Raw genomic sequence first — 23,144 nt, forward strand, 5'->3', positions numbered from 1 at the left:
TCAGTGGCTCCCCCCGTGGGCCCCCCAACGCCAAGAAGGTTATGTTTTTGCCAGGGTTTGTTTGTCTGTCTGTTTGTTTGTTTGTCTGTCCGTTAGTGTGCAACATAACTCAAAAAGTTATGGACAGATTTTGATGAAATTTTCTGGTCTGTGCCCCCCCCCCGCCCCCCGTGGGCCCCCCCACCCCCGATCACCACCAAAATTTAATCATTTCTTCCTTATCCCATTTCCAACAAACCCTGAAAATTTCATCAAAATCTGTCCATAACTTTTTGAGTTATGTTGCACACTAACGGACCGACAAACAAACAAACAGACAAACAAACCCTGGCAAAAACATAACCTCCTTGGCGGAGGTAATCATCAAGGAATATGACATGCTTTTGTCATGAGGTATATAAACAATATTTAGCTTTTATTCTTATAGACCATATTGAAAAAGAAATTCAGTTTCTCAGGAAAATCGCCGCTTATCAATTAATTGTTAATCGATCGATAAGGGCAACCAACTAACAATTAATGAATTAATCGATAATTTGCATCCCTATTCTAATCCCATCTGGTCACTTTCTGACACTTCACTCACAGGCCTCACTATGTTAGTTTTCGTCACCATGTGAGCAGTGACTCACTACTTCCTACTGTATGAAAAGATTCAATTCATATCTCTATAATTCAATACTTTAGTGTCTCATTAAAATGTCAGAACACCTACATTTCATATCCAGATATTATGGATGTTACCAAAAAAAGAAACTATACAAGAAAAAAAAAAAAAAACTAACAAAGAGCAGAAGAATAAAAGACCTCAGGAAACCAAATGTTAACATAGGTTTTGTCTTTAAAAACTGTGAGCACTACAGTATCTCACTTACTGTTTTACACTTCGTAGTGACATTTTAGCAATGGAGTGAAGGTCAGAGTGAACCTAGCGCTGCTGTTTAATCTAATGCTGAAATATGGTAACTATGAAACAGCAATACGCCTGATGGCACGGGTGTTAAAATATATAAATGGAGAGCTATAACTCACAGGTACGAGCCTGACATAAAAAGAGCAAAGGTAACATTGTAAAACAGTCGAAATTCCATTAAAAAATGTAAGCAGTGCACTAAAAATGTAATTTATTGCTCAAAAATTGAAATTGATCTTGGCCAAATGGCTGGTGCCAACTACAATGAATTATTCATAGTGATTTTTAGAAGATGTAAATATGCAAATGGCCTGACAAATTAACTCTGCATGGGAACTGGGATCATAGGTGTTTCTCTTTGTCCGTCAACCGGTGGAAAAGAATCACTAATCTAGTAATTAATATCAGGAATTTGCATAATTGCACTGACACCACAGAGTTAAATCTGACAGACAGAGAGGCAGACGGAGTGATCTGTGCCGCGTGGTGTTTGTGTGGTGCTGTTGCTTTCTTTAACAAGCAGGTGTGAATCTCGTCGGCCGCCGCTGCTGTCCATCTCTTCATGTGTTTGACCTGCTGTTGGATGTCTGCTTCTGTGAGGGCGACTGTCTCATCTCCTTTCAGCTCTGTTACCTGCTGAGCTGGTGTTATGTGACAATTCTCTCTCACACCTTTTGTACTACCGATCGGTTTTCGCTTTGGGTGGTTTGGACGCTATCCTGCAGCCAATTCTTTATAGCATAAGACAGAAGTGTGCTTGTACTGTGGGAATCACACTAAGTCATATAATCATATTTATAGCTTTGTAGAGGTTTTAGAGAAACCTTGTAAGAGTAAAATGTAATTGGTCTTTTAAGGTTTCTTATAAAACAGAGGTAGGCACACCAGCTGTACAGCTTATTCACAAGGTAACTCAAGTCATATAAGAGTGTCAAAATTAATGAATGTGAAATTTCTGACATCCAATTTTAACATCAAGAGCCGATATTATCAATAAGGCCCTACTGGAGCTGTTGTTTCTTGTTATATCTCTTTCCTGTTGAACATCCTACCCCACCATACATCAAACCTGTGCCCAGATATTCCCCCTTTAGGCATTTCTGGCACATCTCTGCCTGGCTGCCAGAGCTGTAAGCCTTTGTGAAACACATCCCGTTATAGACATTGCAGCATATTTCTTTACAGTCTAGACCCTGTCCTCAATCATTACTACACCATTCAGTAGTTGAGCCAGCATGCTAAACCCATCCCTGATGTTTTTTTATCTTGGTTTCAAGCCTTGGTATGGAGGATTTTCTGATCTTCTAAACACCAAAACTCCTATTAGATGAGTGATTTGCATCAGTGCAAAACATGCTTAGTCTATATGTACTCTTAATGATGTGTTTGGTTTCTTAAATGGGTCTTTGAAATCTGTGAGGAATGCGATTTCTCCACTGGGAATGAAGATGATATAGATATAGACATATAGAGATTATAATATTATAATTTATAGAAGAAATGAACATGGCAGAAATATCAGGAAAGCAGAGTTACATGTGCACTGATATGAAAGCAATTCAGTGTTTTTTACAGATGCATATGATATGTTACACAAAATATGTGCATTAAAACATAAAAGACACACTCATAAAAGACTCATGGCTCTGCATCCATTGAACTGAAGTTATATAAACCGAAGCTTCTGTATGCTCTGTAACATTTCCTTTTTCATTTTATATTTTATTTTATATTTTATCTATTTTATATTTTTTGGACATTTACTTAAGTAAAGATTTCTTCTTCATTCGTCATTCACTTTGGTTGTATTTCTTCCAACCACCAGTGACTGTTTGCATGTGATGAGAGAGAAAAAGAGATTTTTTTTTTTTTTTTTTTTTTTTAAATGTATGCTCAACATTTTGATGGAGGAATCCTATATTCTAATAGTTCATTTTAGCAGCATTGTTCAGTTTGGTAAACTTGACTGGGAGCAATTGTATTGAGAGCTGATGTATATATTGCATTACATTACAACTGAATGTGATCAAAATGTAATTTTACCTAAACAGAGGTGACATTTCTTTACCCTGCAACATGCATTAGGCAAGTGACAAATGATGACTCAGACACATGGAGACTTTTCTAATTATGTACACCTGCAGTCTCCAGAGGTGACGGTTTAACTTTCAGTTTGCTTTCGTTGCTGTGCAGAACACAGTCTTTTAAAATGCAATCATTATGAAGCGATCTTTGAAATATTTTGCAGAAAAACATCTCTGCTCAGCTGAATGAGTGACGTGCTTTCGAGAAAGGTTAAACTTTAGGTGAGTTTTGAGATGTAAAAAAAAAAAAAAAAAAAAAACGAAAATGGCTACAAATGTGCTATTTGCTTATACCTAACAGAAAACAATGAAAAGCTTTTAAGTATTCAATTTGAAGATCAGGGTGAATCAGGTTAGGAATGTTTCTAACCTTTTTCAACAGGAATTTTCTGCAGCTATGACTGTATTGTCACACAACTCAACTCAGCTTTAAGTTTTGAATAGGTAAATGTGTAGCTGAGTTGGAGGATTGTTAGATTTTAGATAATAAATGGACTTGACCTTGTCTTCAATACATTGCTATGCACGGTAGAAGATTATTCCAACATTCATTTTAGTGCATTTGCCTTAAACCAACAAGCCAAGCTCAGACAATGTTGGCAGCGTCTGTTGGCCTCTGCAGTGCATTTGGATTTTCAACTGAAATCTACTGGTCTGTGTCACAAAGCAGGAGCAAGACATTTTTCTTCCAGAACAAATGATGCTAAAGCTTTCACATTGTCTGGCAATGACAGATGGTAGAAGGAGTGAAATGTCATCTCTTCCTACTTGTTTATTTTCTGTAAAACCAGGCTAAGGAAAGAGGACAGTTTTGAATGGCTTTAATATGAAATGATGTTTTTTAGGAGTTCAGGTGACACTTGGAGTTCAACTGAGACTTCAACACCTTTCATGTTTGAAGTTCAACCAATAAGTGAACACAAAGCACTGACATTTTGACACAGTACGTACATTTATAAAGAAACCCAAGCTCTAGCTGCACAATGACTTCAGCTACTATCACTACGTCTGTCATTGACTCCTCTGTCTTCTTTCAGTGTGTGGAAAAGTTAAAGCTGCAAATCTGCATCTTTTTTTTTCTTTTCTTTTAGTCGACATACTTCATAAAGAAACTGCAACATATTATTTTTAACACCTTTCAATGTTATGCAGCGAAAAATATGTTGTTTTTTTGTCTTATTTTGTGGCACTTGATTCTGTAATTTTATTCATGGATTATCAGGGAGTGAAAACAATAATAATCAGAGGAATAACATGTTACAGTGAAAGTACTTATTTTCACTGTGGTCCAACACGTCCCCACTTAAGTAACAGTAGCAGTATCTTCATTTTCTGTCTGTGCTCACAGCAGATCATACGCCAACACTCGATCAGCCATTTGACTAGAGAACTGTGCCAGTTAAAGCAATTCCACAGCACGGTTGAGAGCATCCAACACTGAGAACTGGTATTTTATAAACTGCACCTGGCAAACTATGGGTGGAAGGCTTTACAGTCACAAATCCAAATGTGAGCTGGGGAAACTCAGTCTGACTGTATTTTTCTCCGTGCGATGTGCATCAACAATCAGAGTCACAAAAAAAAAAAATCAAACTTTCTGCTTTTGCATTTAAAAGAGGATTTAGAAATGGCTCTAGACACTAAATAATTCCGGTAGCGTCGGCATGCAGACTTTGGAATTTTGATGATTTCTTAATGAGTTATGTTCATAAGAGACACAAAACTGAAAAACACAAAATAAGGAATTAGTGCGAGAAGAGAGAGTGATGGAGGAGGTGGAACAAGTGGTCAGGGAATCACTGAAACATACTGTTTAGCTGTGATGAATGCCCCAGATGTTAACACATTGTGTCTGGATGATAAAATGAGCTGCGTGTGCTGACTGTGTGCATCTGCTTTTAACTAAAATGTAATGAAACGAGCCTAGACGCATTTAAATGTTCATACACTGGGTTAGTGTGGGTTAATGGGGCTAACCATGCGCGCTTACTTGTCATATATGCACACACTCACACATACACGTGCATCAAAGACCAAATAAGCGCCATTTATGCTCTTTGAAGCAACAAATGGAGGCAGTGTCTGTTTCATCTCGATAAACAAAAGATAAGTAGCATATGCGGCTAACAGGCTTTCCTCACTGCCATCTGTCTGGATATGGAGTAGTCATTTGGCAACTCAAAAATTGAAATAAGTACAATGTTGTATCATGTGTGTAAATGTACAGTTGGAGCATGTGCATTGCAGTGCGTTTGATGTGTCCAATTACTTGATGCCAGTATATTCGCATCAAATGCACTTCCATGTCTAAAAGCCTGCAGTTCAGTCCTTGTGTTCATCCGTCTTGCACATTAGTGTGTATTTGTGTACATAAGTCTGTGCTTGTTTTGTTGTGATGTTAAGGGATAAGGTCCGCAGTTATCGTCATTAAAGCCAGATGTTTCTCTTCATTAACCAGAATCCTGTGGATGCAGCAGCACAGCCTTCTTTTTTATTCATTTTATGAAGTGGTCACATATTTCAAAGATTTTCTAAAAGGCTTTACACAATTCTTCCAAGAAAATGAGCATTGCGCCTGGAGACGGAGACAAAATATCATTTAAATGAACTAAATCCAAGTGATGTCTTGATAGGCACCACAAAAAAGAGTGATGTAAGTATATGTGCAAGTAATAATTACAGATGCTCTTTTTTGTATCTTTTCTCCTTTGCTTTTGAAACCATGTGAGATGTTTGGATATATTATTTTTATTTTATTGTTTTATTTGGTATTGGTTTGTTGTTCAAATTTTTGTTGTTTTTAATTGTATAGCTTTTGATGTATCTTAATGTATTCTTGCATTATATTATTTTATTTAGATTTTATTTATTTTTCTGTACACCACTGTTTTGTTTTGTTTTTTGTACGGTTGTTCTATGTCTTTTAATCTATTCTTGTATTATATTCTTTTATTTAGGTACAGCACTTTGGTCCACTGCAGTTGTTTTAAAGTGCTTTACAAATAAAGTTGGATTATTCACATTTTGTAAAAAAAAAAAGCTACTGTCACAAAAATAACTTTTAATGTAAAATACATCAGTACCTTGCTCAGTCGGTCTGCATATAAAATCACACATACCAAAATCCATTTAGTGTTGTTTTTTTTTTTTTTTTTTTTTTTTTTAAATCTGAGTAGTTTTTCCATGTGAACTAAATAAATAAAAATCTAAATAAAAGCATGCCTCACTGTACAGAGACATTGCAAACTGATATTATTGCTCTGAAGGTCACACTACATAACTGTTCAGCTCTTCCACATTCTCATAATTCCCCTGACAGGAAGTTCATAGGCTTTGTTTAATGACTCAAAGAAGATGGTTCTTAGAATAAGACACAAAAGATTCCTATGATGCAGAAAGATGCAAGCATATGATGAAACTGGGGGTGGGAAATAATTACAGAACAAATGAAGAAAGTGGGTAAAAGGATAATATAAGAAAAAAATATAAGAAAAACATGCACATGAATTGAATATAAAGGTTTTATAAGTGATGTACAACACACGTCTGAAATGTTGTTGAATCAAGGAGTGTCAAAGTAAGACAACCCAGGCAGGATGATTAATCAAAGGAAGAAGTTGCAAAGAAACTGACAATACAATAGGGATATATTGCCTTTCTTTTCTAGCTGACATACCTGACACTGACACTGAAATAGGTAACATTCTGTCAAGTTCACAGTTTCCTGATAATTCTGTTCCCAATAGGATTCAGTGTGGCCTTGAGGCTCTGTGAAGCTTTCAGCCTGTTGCTTTGGTTAGATTTACACGGTAACAATGCACTACAAAAAATGATTTCGAAGAAAGTGAAAAAAAAAGTCTTATTTCTAGAACATTTGTCTTATTTTTCATCTAAATAGAGAAAAAAGCTCGACAAGAAATTTCTATATAAGAAAAATATTCTTATTTGAAAGTAGAAAAGCACTTGGAGAGTGCAGACCTCCGCCAAGGCAGATCAGTTGTGCCCCCTCTTCCCTCCCCCCATCACCACCAAAATGCAATCATACGTTCCTTGTGTCAGTATCAACATCTCCTGAAAATTTCATTCAAATCCGTCCACAACTTTTTGAGTTATCTTGCCAACATTCAAACAGACAGACAGACAGACAGACACACCCCCATGAAAACATGACCTCTGCCGTTACACTTGGCGGAGGTAAAAATAATTATCTAACTTTTTCTCTATAAGATTTTCCAGCTAATATCCAGATGGATTCTACTAGTAACAAGATATGGGAATATTTTGCAAATTATGTCAACAAAGAATCCAGATTGTTTTCTTTATTTTAAGACTGAACTCACTTGCACTACTTCCCAATTTAAGAATCTTAAGAAATGACAGCAACTAACTTATTTTTTTGTTATTTCAGACTGATCTCATGAAATCGCGTTGTATGTCACGCCAGTTCTTATGGCATTTGGCATTCTATATGTACGCATTTTCATCCTTTTACGTGTTATTCAACACCATTTGATCGCATGTCAATGTACGCCAAAATCTCCGGTCTACATATATGTAACTGCTAACCCTAACCCTAGACCTAACCCTAACTTTAAATCTAAGCCTAACCACTAATCACATGGTATTTTAAGCGGCGTGAACATACACGTGGAAAGCTCATAACGCACACAGATAACACGCTATTTAAAAGTGGCGTGTTATCTGTACGCAATTCATGGTTATTTACAGGCTTAAAACATGACAAAAATGATAACACAGTTTAACATGACCCTTGACTAATTTAAAAAATGACTGAGGACAACCAGTCGGAATGTCCTAGAGACATGAAACCGAAGCCTAATTTTTTCTTTCATTCACTCCCATGTTAAATTTCTGTCACTAACATGTTTGACTAACCCCACGTTCCCACAATCACTGCTTATTCAGTTCTGACTTTTTTCCCACATGTTATACATTGAAACCTTCACAAGACTCACCACAAGTCTCACCTGCAAGACTTTTGGAGATAGGATGTACGATTATGGATTAATAGTAGTTTGTTTGAGAGGTGGTTTCTTAGTCAGTTTAACATGGACCAATTAGCTCCTCCTTATTATAGCTAATTGGTCTAAGTGGCTGTTTACCTCAGTAGGTAACACATCAGACTCCAATGTGGAAGATCTGGGTTTGATTCCCAGTTGAAGTGTTCATTTTCAGCTCAATCAAGAGAATCAAATGCTTATCTTAAGATTTTTTTTTCTATTTATTACCCTTATTTTCTATTTATTACCCTTATTTTCTATTTATTACTCTTATTTTCTATTTATTACTCTTATTTTAATCTTAAATTCTTATAGCCAGCTCAGTCAGAGACTAAAATCCCCCATTTAAAATAATTCTGTCTTAAATGAGTCTGATTTTATTTCTTGTACTAAGCACTGTTTGCTAAAATTCTAGCATTTTTGTCTAGTTTTAAGGCACATTATGTTTTTTTTAGTTCATAAGACTTTTTTTTTTTTTTTGCTTGTTTTAAGAATTCTAGCCAAGAATATTTTTTTCTTACCCCATTGGCAGATTTGTTTTTGCTCAATATAAGCCAATTTGACCAGATTTAGGAAGATTAGGCCTATTTCTAGTAGGACATTTTTTGCAGTGTGCCCCATAAGAATCCAAAATTCCCAAATGTCCCAAACAGCTAAACAACAATTTCAGCCAATAAAAAAATAGTCCAAATCCTACAAGTAAATTACACTTCAATTAACACATTTAGATCCACCTTTCTGCTGCTTATAGAGGCCATTCCTACTTATTGTGAAGATGTTAATTTTTTCCAAAAGAACCTTCAATTAAACTTTTTTTTTATTGAAGGATGTGCACTCAGTACAAAAGTGCATTAGACCCTTTTTGATAAGAGAAATAAAGTAGTCTCCTATCTATGTGGTGATGCATTAACTGGCTTGAATCTGAAAGGACGGTAACCGAAGTTTGTCTAAAAATAGTACGTGTACATTTTTGAAGTGATTTTACATAGAAAGAAGTTCTTGAAAGCTGTAAAGGACATGGATGATTTAGCAAATTAATCATTATGATAATTAACCAAATCAATCATTTTCTGATCATTATGCCATTGAGACACAATACAGTGAAAGAACAGTGTCACATCAATGTGTTTTAGAAGGAGAAAGAGGGGAAGTCAGAAAATGAATGAAATATTAACTTGTTTCTATCTTTGGTGCTGGTATAAAGAGGTGAAGTCCCACCCCTGACTTTGAAAAGTTTTGTACCCCTTTGAGATATGCCATCATTTACACAAATGATGTTTCCCCGTCGAAAAGTTTATTTTTCCAGTCGAGACAGTTACAGTTTCTTGTAAAAGCGTCTGGCTGTGAAAATATGTAAATAGAACATAACACCCAAAAGTCACAAACATGTAACTGTTGCTCTCCACAATCTGTTCAGAGTTGTTGAAGTTGTCTCTGCAGCTTCAACATAACTAGACTCTAGTGATTTTCACCTCTTTAAAAACCTTTTCACCTCATCCCTGGAAACTGAGGTGAAACATGTTTGGGTAACATCCAAATGTTTCCCAATTTACTGAATAGTTTCAAACAAAACTAGATCTTTACTGCAAACTGTGACTTTATTAATGTTATAATTACATTTTAAACAGCCACACCTTATTTTGCACTCACCTTGGCGGTCATTCACAGTTTTTTTTTAGGTCCCATGAGGTAAAACTAGCAGACACAGGGCTTCAGATATGTTACCATAAAAAAAGAGTTTGGGATATCACAGTATATGTTCACTAAGACTAGTTTTTGTATATTTTCTCTGGCACTGGGGTAGGCAACCTGTGGCTCTAGGGCCACAAATGGCTCTCGGGCCCTTTTCCAATGGCTCAATGTGGCTTTGTCAAAAACCATATGGAAATGAATAACGCTTCATCCTTTGTTTATTTATTTATTTTTTTACACCTTTTGTTATTATTGCCACAACCATAAAGTGTTTCCGATGTAACGCTGTTGTAAAAATGAAGACTATACTCCAAATTAATTGAAAAATAGTAGTAGTAATAGTAAAAGTAGACTACTTTTTTAACTTATGACACTGAAGGTATTCATCTGTATTCTTCGTTAATAACCAATATCACTGTTTTCTTTAGTTCTGTAAATGCACCGAAACTGTGACTTATTCTCCTCATATTCTGTACAAACTAATCTTGAAGAGTTTCTTAAACTGTCCCCACTTTGAGGATAAATATAAGGGTATCTTTTGGCTCCAGACAGTTTAGTTTTTCTATTTCTGTTCTAAAATGGCTCTTTAGATTGTAAAGGTTGCTGACCCATGGAATAGTACATATTGCACAAATGGCTGTTCTAATTATGTCTTAATAAAGTGTTTTAATATGTATATTTGGTTATATATTCAGAGCTATATGTTTGTATACTTATAGCTTTATATAGGTATTAGTGCTGTCAAATGATTAAAAATTTTAATCAGATTAACCCTTTCATGCATGAATTATGAGAACCTTAATCAAGATTTTTTTTTGCCTGAGTGTTTTTATTCCTATTTAGGCATGGAAAAAAACAATGCGATTGAATTTTTTTTATGAATCTATTTTTCACAGAGTTACAAAAATGTCCACTCAGCTGGACAGCATGCATTTGATTTTTGAAGCAAAGAAACATATATTTAAAACCCATCATCATAAAGTGATATACTGTGTGAAAAATATGAAAAAAAAAAAAAAAAAAAAAAAAAAAAAATATATATATATATATATATATATATATATATATATATATATATATATATATATTTTTTTTTTTTTTTTTTTTTTTTTTTTTTTTAATGCAGCTAATCTCATGTTTTCAGACATTTTATCATATTCTAATACTAGTTATGGAGATAATATGGAGAAAAAAAAAAACAAAACTTTTTGTTTGAGAAAATTAGCAGTTGATTTACACTCAAACATGTTACTGCAGATCAGGTTTTATTAAGAACAACAAAGTTACAGTAATGGTAAGAATGTCAGTGTAGATGATGCATGAGCGTCCACTGTGTTGGTTGGTTGATATCCTCCTGAGACCCAGGAAAGTGAACATTTTTAGCTTTTTTTTTTTTTTTTTTTTTTACATTATAACAGTCATCTTGATTGGAAACTGCATAATGCAACAGTTTCTTCAGATACATTTTTTAAAATTCTTTTCATTTATTTATTTTTTAATGGAATGTCCTTCGCAATGAACAGTATTTTTTTAGTGAAACTGTCAAACTTTTGTCCCCTACAGAGGACAAAAACGCATTCCTGGGTCTCAAGAGGACATGGAACTAAAACAACTAAACCCATGAACACACATGAGAACAGCTGGAGAATAGGTGTCCACTCTAGTGACCACTATGCATGAAAGGGTTAATCACAGGTTGCTGCAGATTAATTTTGATTAATCACAATTAAATATCATTCATTTCTAATTTATATTACTCGCATTCCATTTTGCATGAGCAAACAGACTCAAGAAAGAAGGAAATATATATATATATGCACCTAACGTGGCTATTAAAGACCTTCAACAGTTTCACAAGACAACTTGAAACAACTGTTCTGTCTTGGGGTTTTTTGTCTTCATATTTCCATCCAGAGGGCCAACATGCTGTTTAGTATGTTCCATCTTTACAGGTTGGTTCTGCTTTCTATATCTATCAGATCAACTGCCCATTTGTTCGTAACTCTACTTAGACAAACTGCCCGAAATGCGCTCCCAGAGGTGTTCAGAGTCATTGTGTGCTGCAGATGGGTTAATTGCGTTGAAATTTTTAATCAGATTAATCATGATGATGGATTAATCAACACTGATACATTAATTTTAACAGCCCTAATATTCATATATTTTTCTTTTTGTGTTGTATTGATATTTTCTATCCTGCTACTTTTATTATGCTTGAATGGAGCAACTGTAACACCCAATAATTTCCCTCTGGGACTATCCTAATAAAGTATTTTGATTCTGATACTTGCATAAAAAAATGAGATAATCTTATTTTAATTTTTTTAAATCAATGAAAAACTAAAAACCTGAAAAATCGGATTTACATGACACTCATTTGCGCACATACAAAACAGTAGCTGCACTGACATATACTATGTCTTTGTCTTGAGGGAAGATTAAAGCTGTGGTGCTAATTTATTTAGTGTTTGTTTGCTTTGGGACAAGTATGTAGCATATATTATTGCCACACACAAAGCATTTGCAATGTGTGTATCCCTAGCTGGGCTTTTAAAACACAAACAACAGTACACAATGCACAGACAAACTAGAAGATAATAAAAGCACAACAGTAGAAGAAGCAGTAAATTATTCATAGCGACATGACTGGTCCCTCTTTAAAAGCTGCTTTACATTTAGTTAAAAATGACTCCAGTCGGAACCAGCTTCAGTCTACTGTGGCTCAAGTCCAACCACTTCTGGGAAGCTGCAGATAATCCACAGTGTGACAACAGGTTTTGGTTACTCATGGGTGTTTTCAGACACTTAAGGGTTTCAATATGTTACTGACAGCTGTGATTGTAGTCAAACTGTTCAGATTCATTCGACTGCTCCACTGTTAAAGCTCGAGACAGAAGTTTGGAAAAGTGGTTTCATTTTCCCACAGCAGCATGAATCAGTAGTCGCTCTTCCATTGGACATCTGCGCAAAACTTTACCGATATTTACTAAATGTCATAAAAACAGAAGTGCGTAATGGCGGTTTTTCCATTAAATCACAAATGCGATGATTTGTTTATTTATTATCGCGAGATGACACGAGAAGTCATTCCATAAACATGGCGACGAACATAAATATGGTGTTGATTTATAGATATATTCATTATTATTATATATTACCCCTCTATCTTGTACTAAATTAAAAAATGATTGGGTTTCCTGGTGTGTCTACACATAACGCGACATGTTTCTTCTTCTTCACTTGTTATAACGTACGTCAACATCCGTTTTTTTAATTCACTTGACTCTAGTTGCAAAAAAAGGTCTTTCCATTGCAGTTTTGCGTGATATACCATTTGCACTACACCCGAAAAACCACCTCTTCCCAGTGCAAAAACTTTTAATCGAAAAATGAGACTTTTGGCGAAATTGTCTTTTTTCCATTAGGTACATTTTTATGCGCAAGTTATATTTGCGCAATTTGAGGGTCAATGGAAAAGCGACTACTGTCAGGTCATCTATATTTATATTTTAGTCTTTTGAGATGGACCAAGAAGAGAGAGCTGCAGAGGGAAGAAGTGTATTTTCATATTATGGTGTTTTTGTTTTTTTTTCTCCCATTTTTGTTGGTTTTGATTTAACCCCAAAATTTCATATTAAACCTGAACAGCATTTAACCGCCAAATGGGAGCTGAGTTCTGACTGTGTGACCGAGTAAACAACATCACGCCTCCACTGTGTGACATAACACGAGCACAGATGCATGCTAGAATACAACACTGCTGAAGATGGGCGCCACTTGTGGAATGAGTCACAAAAGCAGACGAGAAGAGGTGATCTTAGATCCCGATGCATACTGTACCACTTCCATCCTCACACACACACACACACACACACACACTTCTGTCCCTCCAAGAATCATGTCTCTTGCTGTGTTAAACTGCTCCTCCGCTCAAACTAAATCCCTGGAGTGAGAGTGAAAATAAGAGTGAAAAAGTAAGAGAGCAAGGGGGGGGGGGGGGGGACAGACACGGAGAATGAGATGGGATTACAGGGATAATGCGAGCAGATGGAGGGAGGTCGAGGCTCCAGCAGAACTCTCCACTCCAAAAGGATTAAAAGACTTCAACCGAGCGGCAGACAACCCGCGTTCCTCATGCTCGAGATACTGAGGTGAGACAGTCTCGCCTCCCACCGCCCGCCGCTAAGCCCGGAAATGAAAACTTGCCATCTTTCAGCATGATGCGATAAACAGTTAGGTCAAGTAAATGTATTTCAACAACCCCCCCACCCCACCCCTCCTCCCCCTTCTCCCCCATCCCATGAAACATGTAAAAGGTTAGGCTTTTGGTCTTTGTTAATAGCCATCCATTTAGGACTGATTTACACCAATCCACTTCTTCAACCCTTGAAAAACCTAAACAGCCGCCGGCAAATGAAAGCAACTACTGATCTAAAATGTTTCATAACTTTCCAACCACTTATCCCATCAATACATGGAAATGATTCAGGTAAAATGCAGTTTCTCAGCTTTTCAACGGCATCACATATGACCCATTTGAACTTTCAGAGTCTCCACAGAAGGGGTATCAAACATATGGCTTGTGGGTCAAAACCAGCCCGCCAAAGAATCCAATGTAGCCCGTGGGATGAATTTGTGGAAAGCAAAAAATTACACGGAAGATATTAACAATCAAGGATGCCAAACTAATTTTAGTTCAGGTTCCACATGCAGCCCAATTTGATCTCAAGTGGGTCAGACCTGTAAAATACTATCATGACCTATAAATATTGACAACTCTAAAATTATCTCCTGTTTTAGCGCAAAAAAGTGAAATTACATTTACAAACCATCTTTTCCAGGGGCGCCGCTACCAACTGTGGGCCCCATGAAAGGTAAACATTGCGGAACCTTCATAAAATTCAGTATCTTGTCAATCTGTCAGATAGGGATGTTACGATTACCGGTATAACGATAAACCATGGTAAAATTGCAGACGGTTAGTATTACCGTTTAAATTCTAATTATCATGATAATCGTGTTTGATTACCACACTTTTAGGGGAAAAAACCCTAAACCCTGTAAAGACATACTTTTATATCAAATATTTGAGTATAGTTTTAATTTATTACAATTTTGATTTTATATACCTAATATTTGGAACCAATATTCACTTTTAAAGTCTTTGAAAAGGTTTGTTAAGCACCTTTGTGTTATTTATGCAATAAAGTATATACATTTTTCAAATCGGATTTTATATTTTTTGTGTTTTCTGGCCTTTTGTGTTGATATTGTAGATTAAAGTGAAAAAATAATAGGAAGATGATATAGATGAAGTTGTGCTGAAAAAAAATTGGTATAATAAACATTTGTTTTATAGTATATAAAGGCAAAATCAAAAGTACTGAAAAACGGCCAAAATAGGCTCAGACCACTAAGGGTTAATATTTGAATGTTTCTGCAACAGAAGGTACATTGTGCCTATTATTTTATTTATCTTTTTTTTTTTTTAAATACAACTTGGTTAAATTATTTCAGTGTGTGTATAAGGACTTTTGAATATTTTGAGCACAATTTTAATAATACCGCGATAATAATGATAACTGTGATAATTTTGGTCACAATAACCATGATGCGAAATTTTCATATCCCTACATCCCTACTGTCGGACCAGGTCGGGGTGTGGTCCGTGCATACTGTCATTTATGCTGCGAAACGAAACTGAAACTTAACATACTTTCAACGTCCAACTCCCAACTTCTATGCCTCTATTACACAGCGGAGCTTACACAAAATTTTCACACCATCGAGCCTGTATCCACTGGACCCCCTCCACTGCTCTATGGGCCCCCCACAAATGCTGGGCCCCATGAATTTGTCTTGTTTACCCCCCTTATCAGTGCCCCAGATCCTTTCACAAAAAATATGAATAACATGAAATGTCTTAAGAGAAGAAAATGCAATTTTAACAATATTCCACCTGTTACTAAATGTTTTGTGTATTTGTAGATCCACTGTGATCTGGAAGTTGTAATGAACATGTGTAACAGCGAAGCAGAGGCGTAATATTGTTAAAATTGCACTTATTTTTCTTAAGTCATTTCAGACTGCTCATGGTTGGTAATGTTACTGTTATAACATGAACAACCATAATAAAGATATAAAATACAGGGTGTCCCAAAAAAAATTGACATCATTTGAGATGTCCACATCAGAGTGATTACCTGGTCAGGAGAAATGATACTTAATCAGATTTATTTTGGACATAAAATGTTTTATTCTATAAATTGCAAATGAAAAATTCTGGGGGATGGTAATTTTATAAAGTTCCAAAGTTATTACAAATGTTCAATGTGTGCACCCCTTGTGACGCGGCACACATCAAGTCGGTAGTGGAGTCCTTTTTTCCGACACAAACAGCCTTCCTCTTGAAACTTCTTATGCTACGTCCAAATCTGCTTTCCTGTTGGCGCTTGTTTATGAAATTTTCTAACAAATTCACGTTGCGCATTCACATTTGACTGAGTTTGCATGTACTTCAATACACAGAACGCCTTTTCTGTTGCAGTAAATGGCAGAACAATAAAAATGATTACACTTTTTTGAATAAAAATAGCAAACAAATTTTAAACAAATTATTAGGTGATGAAATGATGTCAATTTTTGGGGGACACCACGTATTTTTATAATATAACTTTACTTTTTTCATTGCTATTATTTATTTATTTATTTATTTTGCACAACAACAAATCAAACATGAGGACAAACAAAGACACAAATTGTGCAGGTGAGATCAGAAAACCAGAATCAGAATTTTATTAGTCCAGCCCAGTTGAGATCATATTGGGCTGTATGTGGCCCCTGAATTAAAATGAGTATGACACCCCTGCTCTGGTGTGAAAATGGAAACATCATCATCATCATCATCATCATCATCATCATCATCATCATCAGATACACTGATTCACCAACAAAACCCACATAGTTTGACAAATGACAGTGGCTGGAGATGCTTGTTTTATCTCTTTTTCTTCACTTTTCTCCGTTTTGATACAATAACCTTTGAATTTAGTTCGACCATTTATGAACATCTACACTATCAGTCAACTATATATTGGAAAATACCTTATTTGTCGCCGATAATGGATGATAAAGGACATAGAAAAGGTTAAAGGTAGAGAAAATGTAATTTGGAAGTTGCTGTAAAAATCTTTCTAAGTCTTTAAGAGTTTAAATATGCATTAACATACATCCTGTTAATGCCATGAATGCCTCCACTATACATTAACCGCATTTTACATCCACTCACACAAATCTGCATTTGTCAGTAAAGCATTTGATCCTATAAGCAACAATGTGTAATGAGTCTCTAATCATCAAATTCTCTAAGCCATTTTACACTTGAATACTCAGTGTTTGTGGTCAGATTTACTGCAGCTCAACCAATCTTTTCTTTGATTCAAATGCAGTCTACACCTCTGCACTGCTTTTCATCTGTAGCATTTACATCTGCTCAAAACTGACAATAAAACCCTGCTTTGTTTGTTCCTCCTCCGACAATATGCAGAGAATACACTTTTAAAAAGACTGCTGTATTTTTGAGCTGTCTCCTGTGTGTCTGACTCCTGTAAATTTGCCAAAAAAAAAAATACAATGGCGCAGGCTGTCAGAAGAGATGAAACTACTTTAGCTTTTGACAGTGTAGCAGAAAACATCAGCAGCTAATGTGTTTCATCAGCTGGTGACGTTTGAAGACCTGCCTAAAACAATCTAACCTGGGCGAATTTGGAAGGCACACATCTGCTACTCCCTCTGTAGCGGATGTCTCAAAGGACGGAAGAATATTGCAAAAAGAAAGCAAAAGTGTCACATTTACAGAGAAAGATTATTGTTTTTCCATCACTTTTGATGTGCCCAAAGTGGAAATGATTGTGACAAATAGCCAACTCTGCATGCTGCTACTGGGCTTGTATAATGGTGCTTTGTGCCAAGAGCAGCCTCAGCTCCTTTTCTGCATCAGGATAGTTCACATTATCGAGACCAATAGGTCACATTGATCGGGGCACTCCCCCAGTCAAATGCTGTTAACTGTTCCTAATGAAACAAGCTGTGGAAGTGTGTTGTTTAAGTGAAGTTACACTAGATAGATAGATAGATAGATAGATAGATAGATAGATAGATAGATAGATAGATAGATAGATAGATAGATAGATAGATAGATAGATAGATAGATAGATAGATAGATAGATAGATAGACAGACACAGACAGACAGACAGACAGACAGATAGATAGATAGATAGATAGACATCAAAAAGTTAAGAATATTTCTTTTTTTTTTTTTAATCATTTTTTGTCATTTTTGCCATTTATAAATGAAACTATATCTGGTCATTTAAAAAATGTGTTTCAATTCAATTACACACAAAAAGTAAAAGGCACCGTGCAAGAATCCTAACTGAAAAAAATAGTCCAAAAATTAAAAATATCCTTAACTTTTTGTTTGATAGATAGATAGATAGATAGATAGATAGATAGATAGATAGATAGATAGATAGATAGATAGATAGATAGATAGATAGATAGATAGATAGATAGCCAACAAAAAGTTAAGAATATTTCTTTTTTTTTGTCATTTTTTGTCATTTTTGCCATTTGTAAATGAAACTATGTCCTGTCATTTAAAAAATGTGTTTCAATTCAATTACACACAAAAAGTAAAAAGCACCGTGCAAGAATCCTAACTGAAAAAAATAGTCCAAAAATTAAAAATGTCCTTAACTTTTTGTTTGTAGTGTAGATAGATAGATAGATAGATAGATAGATAGATAGATAGATAGATAGATAGATTGTTTTTACATTATATATGAGTTTCAGTGTATTGTCTCTACTGTTCAGTGTCACAGTCAATTAGCCCATTGCTTCACATATGCATTTATTAATATGAATGCTGCTGCCTGCTAACTCCCTCTCTCTGCATCTCCTTTCCCTCTCATTTTTCCGCAGGTGATAATTAACCTGTTGGTACGGCCGTTACGCGCCACGCTTCTCCCCTGACATCCCAGCATCTGTGCTGCTGGCAGCAGCAGCAGCAGACACATTGAGGCTGCCCTAATTTATCTAAGCACATGAATCATCATCAACACTGATGAATGTCACTCAGTTTAACCTCTATTGTAAACACCGGGCACTTTGACACAGCTTACTGCCAGACTCCCCTGGGAAAAGCCTGATCTTGTCTGATCTCAGGAGCTAAGCAGGATCGGGTTTAGTTAGTGTATAGATGTGAGCCTGCCTGAGACAACCAGATGTTGTTAAATGAAGTTGTAAGTTGGCTAGGTCCTTAGCCCAGAGGGTGGTATTTTCCACTGGAACAGTATAATGGATACACACTCTACAGAAGCCTTTATGTGTAGATTCTTCACCCATTAATCTGGGTTCCTTTACCTCCAAGACACCCCTCCCATGACCTTCCCTGACCCCTGGGAGCTGCTGTTCATTGTACACACTGATGATGTTATTAAATACATTGTGATATGATTAATGTTATGTCTCTGAGTGCAACTTTCCAAAGGGATAAATAATGCATAACAACTCTGCATTGCTACCATATCAAGCATACACATTTCCTGAGATCAGTCCAGCTTCCAGAGACCACTGGAGGCTGGAATTTCCAATGAACATTTTTTCCCACTTCTGACATCATGAAACAAGAAGAATTTCAGCTACTATTTCATCCAGTGGATAAAACCTACAGAATTAATATTTTTCACATTACTGACACATTATTATAATTTGTTGCTATGAAAATATATTAAGGAAGGAAATGAGTAACATTGAGACACCACAGTCTATGTGAATCAAATTAACCACGTTTGTGAAGGTTTGAGAGGACGGAGTCTGGGTGCGTAATTTACGCATCAAATTAAGCCACTGTGCTTTTCCTGGCAAACCACTAGATGCCGTTTGACACAACACGCATTTAATGATAAGGAACCGGGTAATCAATAAAGTTTAAATCAACGATTTAACAGCATTTATTTCATGTAATGCATGAAGAGTCAGCCACAAACGCACAGCAGACACGAAATGCGCGCACAAGCTTCCCGTCCAACAGTCTCTCTCTTTCCCTGTCGCTCCTTCTCTTCCACACACTCCAACACACTGAGTGGGCTCACACTGCACTCCTTCATACACACAAACACGCGTGGCTGGTGGCCTGCTCACCTCTTTTATCCTGAACTTTGACAGTTATCTCCACCAGAGGCTCGGTCTCTCGGTCCAGTCTCCGTAATATGATTATATCCCCGGTGTCCCGGCTCACGCTGACCGGAGAGCTCTCCACGTCGGGCTCCACCAGCTCAAACGTGGCGGACTGAAACCTCACCGGGTTCAGGTTCATCACCACGGAACCGATTCCCGCATCCTCAGAAACGTTGATGAAAACAGGGCTGTCCGATTCCAGCAGTGACCTGGACTTTCTTGCCGGTACTTTATTTTGCGGTTTAGGATTCCGCTTCCCGGTGGCCGGTGTCGGTGCCACCGGCCACTGCCGTGGGCTGACCTCCACGGAAATGCTCTGGCTGGTGCGAGGTGGCCACCCGCGGTCTCTCGCAAACACTTTAAACTTAATCGGCTCATCCAGACCGAGGATAGAGTCCACCAGGAGGATATCACCGGTTTTGGGCACAGCATAAAAACTCCCGTTTTTCGGTAAGACAAAGTAGATGAGCTCCGCGTTCTTGCCGCTGTCATCGTCCCGCGCAGTGACCGTGTAAACTGCTGTGCGGAGCGCAGTGGCATCATCCAGGCTCAGTTTCACATCGGCACCGGGGAAGGTGGGCTGGTGGTCGTTGGTGTCCAGGACATCCACCTTGATGGACGCCACTTCAGCGACTACCGGCGAGTCCCCCTCCTCTTCATGTGAGAACCCCACGCATTGTCCGCAACACAAACCAAGATCCAGTGCGTACTCAGCCCGCTCCTCCCGGTCCAAAACCCCTGAAGTCTTCAATAAAATATGTCCCCGTTTATGGTGCGCAAAGACGCGGAAATTCTCGCTTCCATCTCCCAGGAGTTTAAAGTGCGCCGCCGTTGAGCCCGGTTCCTCGGAACCACACAGCCTCTGTGAGTTGAGCCGTTTTAATGGGACGCTCAGTCCGTTGACCCGGGAGCCCGGAGATGAGTTCTCAAACACATGCCCGTGAAAGAATGGCACCTGATCCACGGTCCTGTTCCCAAAAGCGCAAGAAACCAAAACTGGTAAAAATACGACCCAAATCATGACTGGATATCTCATTGGCTCCACTGCACTAAAGCGCTCCAGCCACACCAGGCTCCATAGGTCCACTGGTTCCTTTGGGATGTTTCTCCTTTTTCTTTTTATGATCCAAAACTTCCATTAAATGCGCAGTAACAGTCAGACATCTGCTGTAACCACACTTAAACTTGCCACAGGAGAACTTTGTTTCGGTGTGCCTGTGTTGTGCTGTGCGTCCTCCTCCTCTCCCGCTCTCCTCCTTCTGCTGTCTCACCAGCAGCGCTCTGTCTGTGCGCGTCCCAGCAAAAAAACTGCTTCTTACAGCTCGAGTGCGCGCTTACCTCCCCGTTCCATCCCTCTCTCACTCCCTCTCGTCCGTGCGTCGTTTCCGACCGATCGAAGAGTAGGATCACAGTTAATCCGTCTTGCGTTTGAGTTGTTGCACATTGTGCGTAACTAAACGGCGGCTTTCTCAGAGATGAATGAGACATCCGTTTACCAGAAAATCAGTTGCATGTGCAACTCAGATGCACTGATGAGATGTGGTTCATCACGAGGTTATCACGCTGAACCGATTGTTTTACGCATGCATTACCAAGCCTCCAGCGCAGTGCATCCGTAAGAGTGATGTGGTGTGGTACCGGACTGTTTGATCCAAAATGAACTTCTGGGTAAAGGATCACCGGTAGTCGTGAACGTGCACGCGCTAAAACACCCACACCACTGTGGCCAACGGCGCGCAACTGTGTTTGTCTGTGTGTCAAGGAGATCCTCAGGGAAAGTACTCGACCTGCCTGCTCTTAGTGATCAATGTCCGCTCTTCCACGTCCACATCCATCACTCCTCTTTCCAATAACGCGTCAGTCCACTGGATTAAAATAATGTAAAAGTCGATCACTTTAAACGCCGGGGGAGTGGTGGGTGGTGGTGAAAAGAAGGCTTTCAGCTCCAGGCAAAGATTCAAAGACACCCCAGAGCTGTCTTTGCACCGGAGAGGCGCCTTTTTCACCATGTTCGTCACCCATTGTGTTTTGTTTTGAGTTTGTGGTTCCAGGGCTCTGTGAAAGCTGCAGGAAGGTCCCCATCAAAATGGAGAACAGTCTCAAATTTAATCCTATGATACTTGCTTTCATATATCAGCTTTCATCTCTCCTCTGCTAGAAGAGAATTCAATTCCAGATCGAAAATGTGGATCCCTGCTAGTAAATTGGAGTCTGTCTTTGGATCCAAGGCATGCTGCAGTCATTATTGTATCCAAAAGCACCAGTCTTCTATGTGCCTTTTGCGCTTTGTGCCGTTTGAACTCCTACTCACTAAAGCACTGCAACCTGTGCAGTTTTTGAAAGTTTAAAATCAGCAGTCCTCGGATAACTCAAGTTCCAGCTTTACACCAAAACTGCGTTCAAAGTTTGGTTTTGTGTGGGAGCGAATTTTCATCAATGTTTGACATTCATTTAATACCAGGAGGTGAAGGTGAATTCACTTTACAGTGGAGTAGAGGAGAAATAAAAACTGCTTTGTTGTCCTGGGATACATAAATGGGCCGTCCAAACATTTGATATAAAGGATGGTGTTGAAGATGAAGATATAGCTGCACTTTCATGTAAGCGTTCTACCAATATACTTGAAAACAAGTACATTTCACCAGTGGATTCAGTAATTTTACAGTTTAACTGCCCTGCACAATTTTGCTTTAAATATGTAGTAAACCTACCTATGTTGCTATCATGGGACTGATCATCACTCCTGATACCACTCCTAATGACAAATGATCTTAGGCTAAATGCAAATTTTCCTAATGGTAATGTTAGATATGGTGATTATTGCTTTATTTAATATTATTAAGAAAGAAAGAAAGAAAGAAAGAGAAAAACAGAGTTTAAAGAGTTATATAAAGTACAAATATTCTAAACACTGCACAGAGAATCACGTACCAGAACACACACAGCAAATAAAGCCACCACTGAATTCACACTACATTTCCACAGACTGTATCAGTCACTGAATAAAGTGTGGTAGTCAGGACAACACACATCTGTACTCTGTTATTATGTTTTCTCATTGAAATAAATAAATAAAACAAAGATAATAACATCACTTTATACCTTCATAAGCTTCATAATCAAACTCAGTTGTGTGAAAGAAACATTGCCATTTTATCACCAACTCCCTTTTTTTCCACTTAGAGCTGTGTCCA

The 23,144-nt window shown here is 37.5% G+C and overlaps 1 protein-coding gene across 1 annotated transcript in view; it reads right to left on the minus strand.

Moving 5' to 3' along the window:
* LOC115413880 (neural-cadherin) overlaps positions 1 to 21,234 on the minus strand; it is a 527,604-nt gene extending 506,370 nt beyond the window's left edge. The window contains exon 1 of the mRNA XM_030127006.1: positions 19,915 to 21,234. Within this exon, the coding sequence (XP_029982866.1) occupies positions 19,915 to 20,986 (1,072 nt within the window). The 5' untranslated portion in view covers positions 20,987 to 21,234. The remainder of the gene's footprint in view (positions 1 to 19,914) is intronic.
* Positions 21,235 to 23,144: the final 1,910 nt, after the last annotated feature.

The sequence above is a fragment of the Sphaeramia orbicularis genome, chromosome 3, assembly GCF_902148855.1.
Source record: "Sphaeramia orbicularis chromosome 3, fSphaOr1.1, whole genome shotgun sequence".
Classification (NCBI taxonomy): Eukaryota; Metazoa; Chordata; class Actinopteri; order Kurtiformes; family Apogonidae; genus Sphaeramia; species Sphaeramia orbicularis.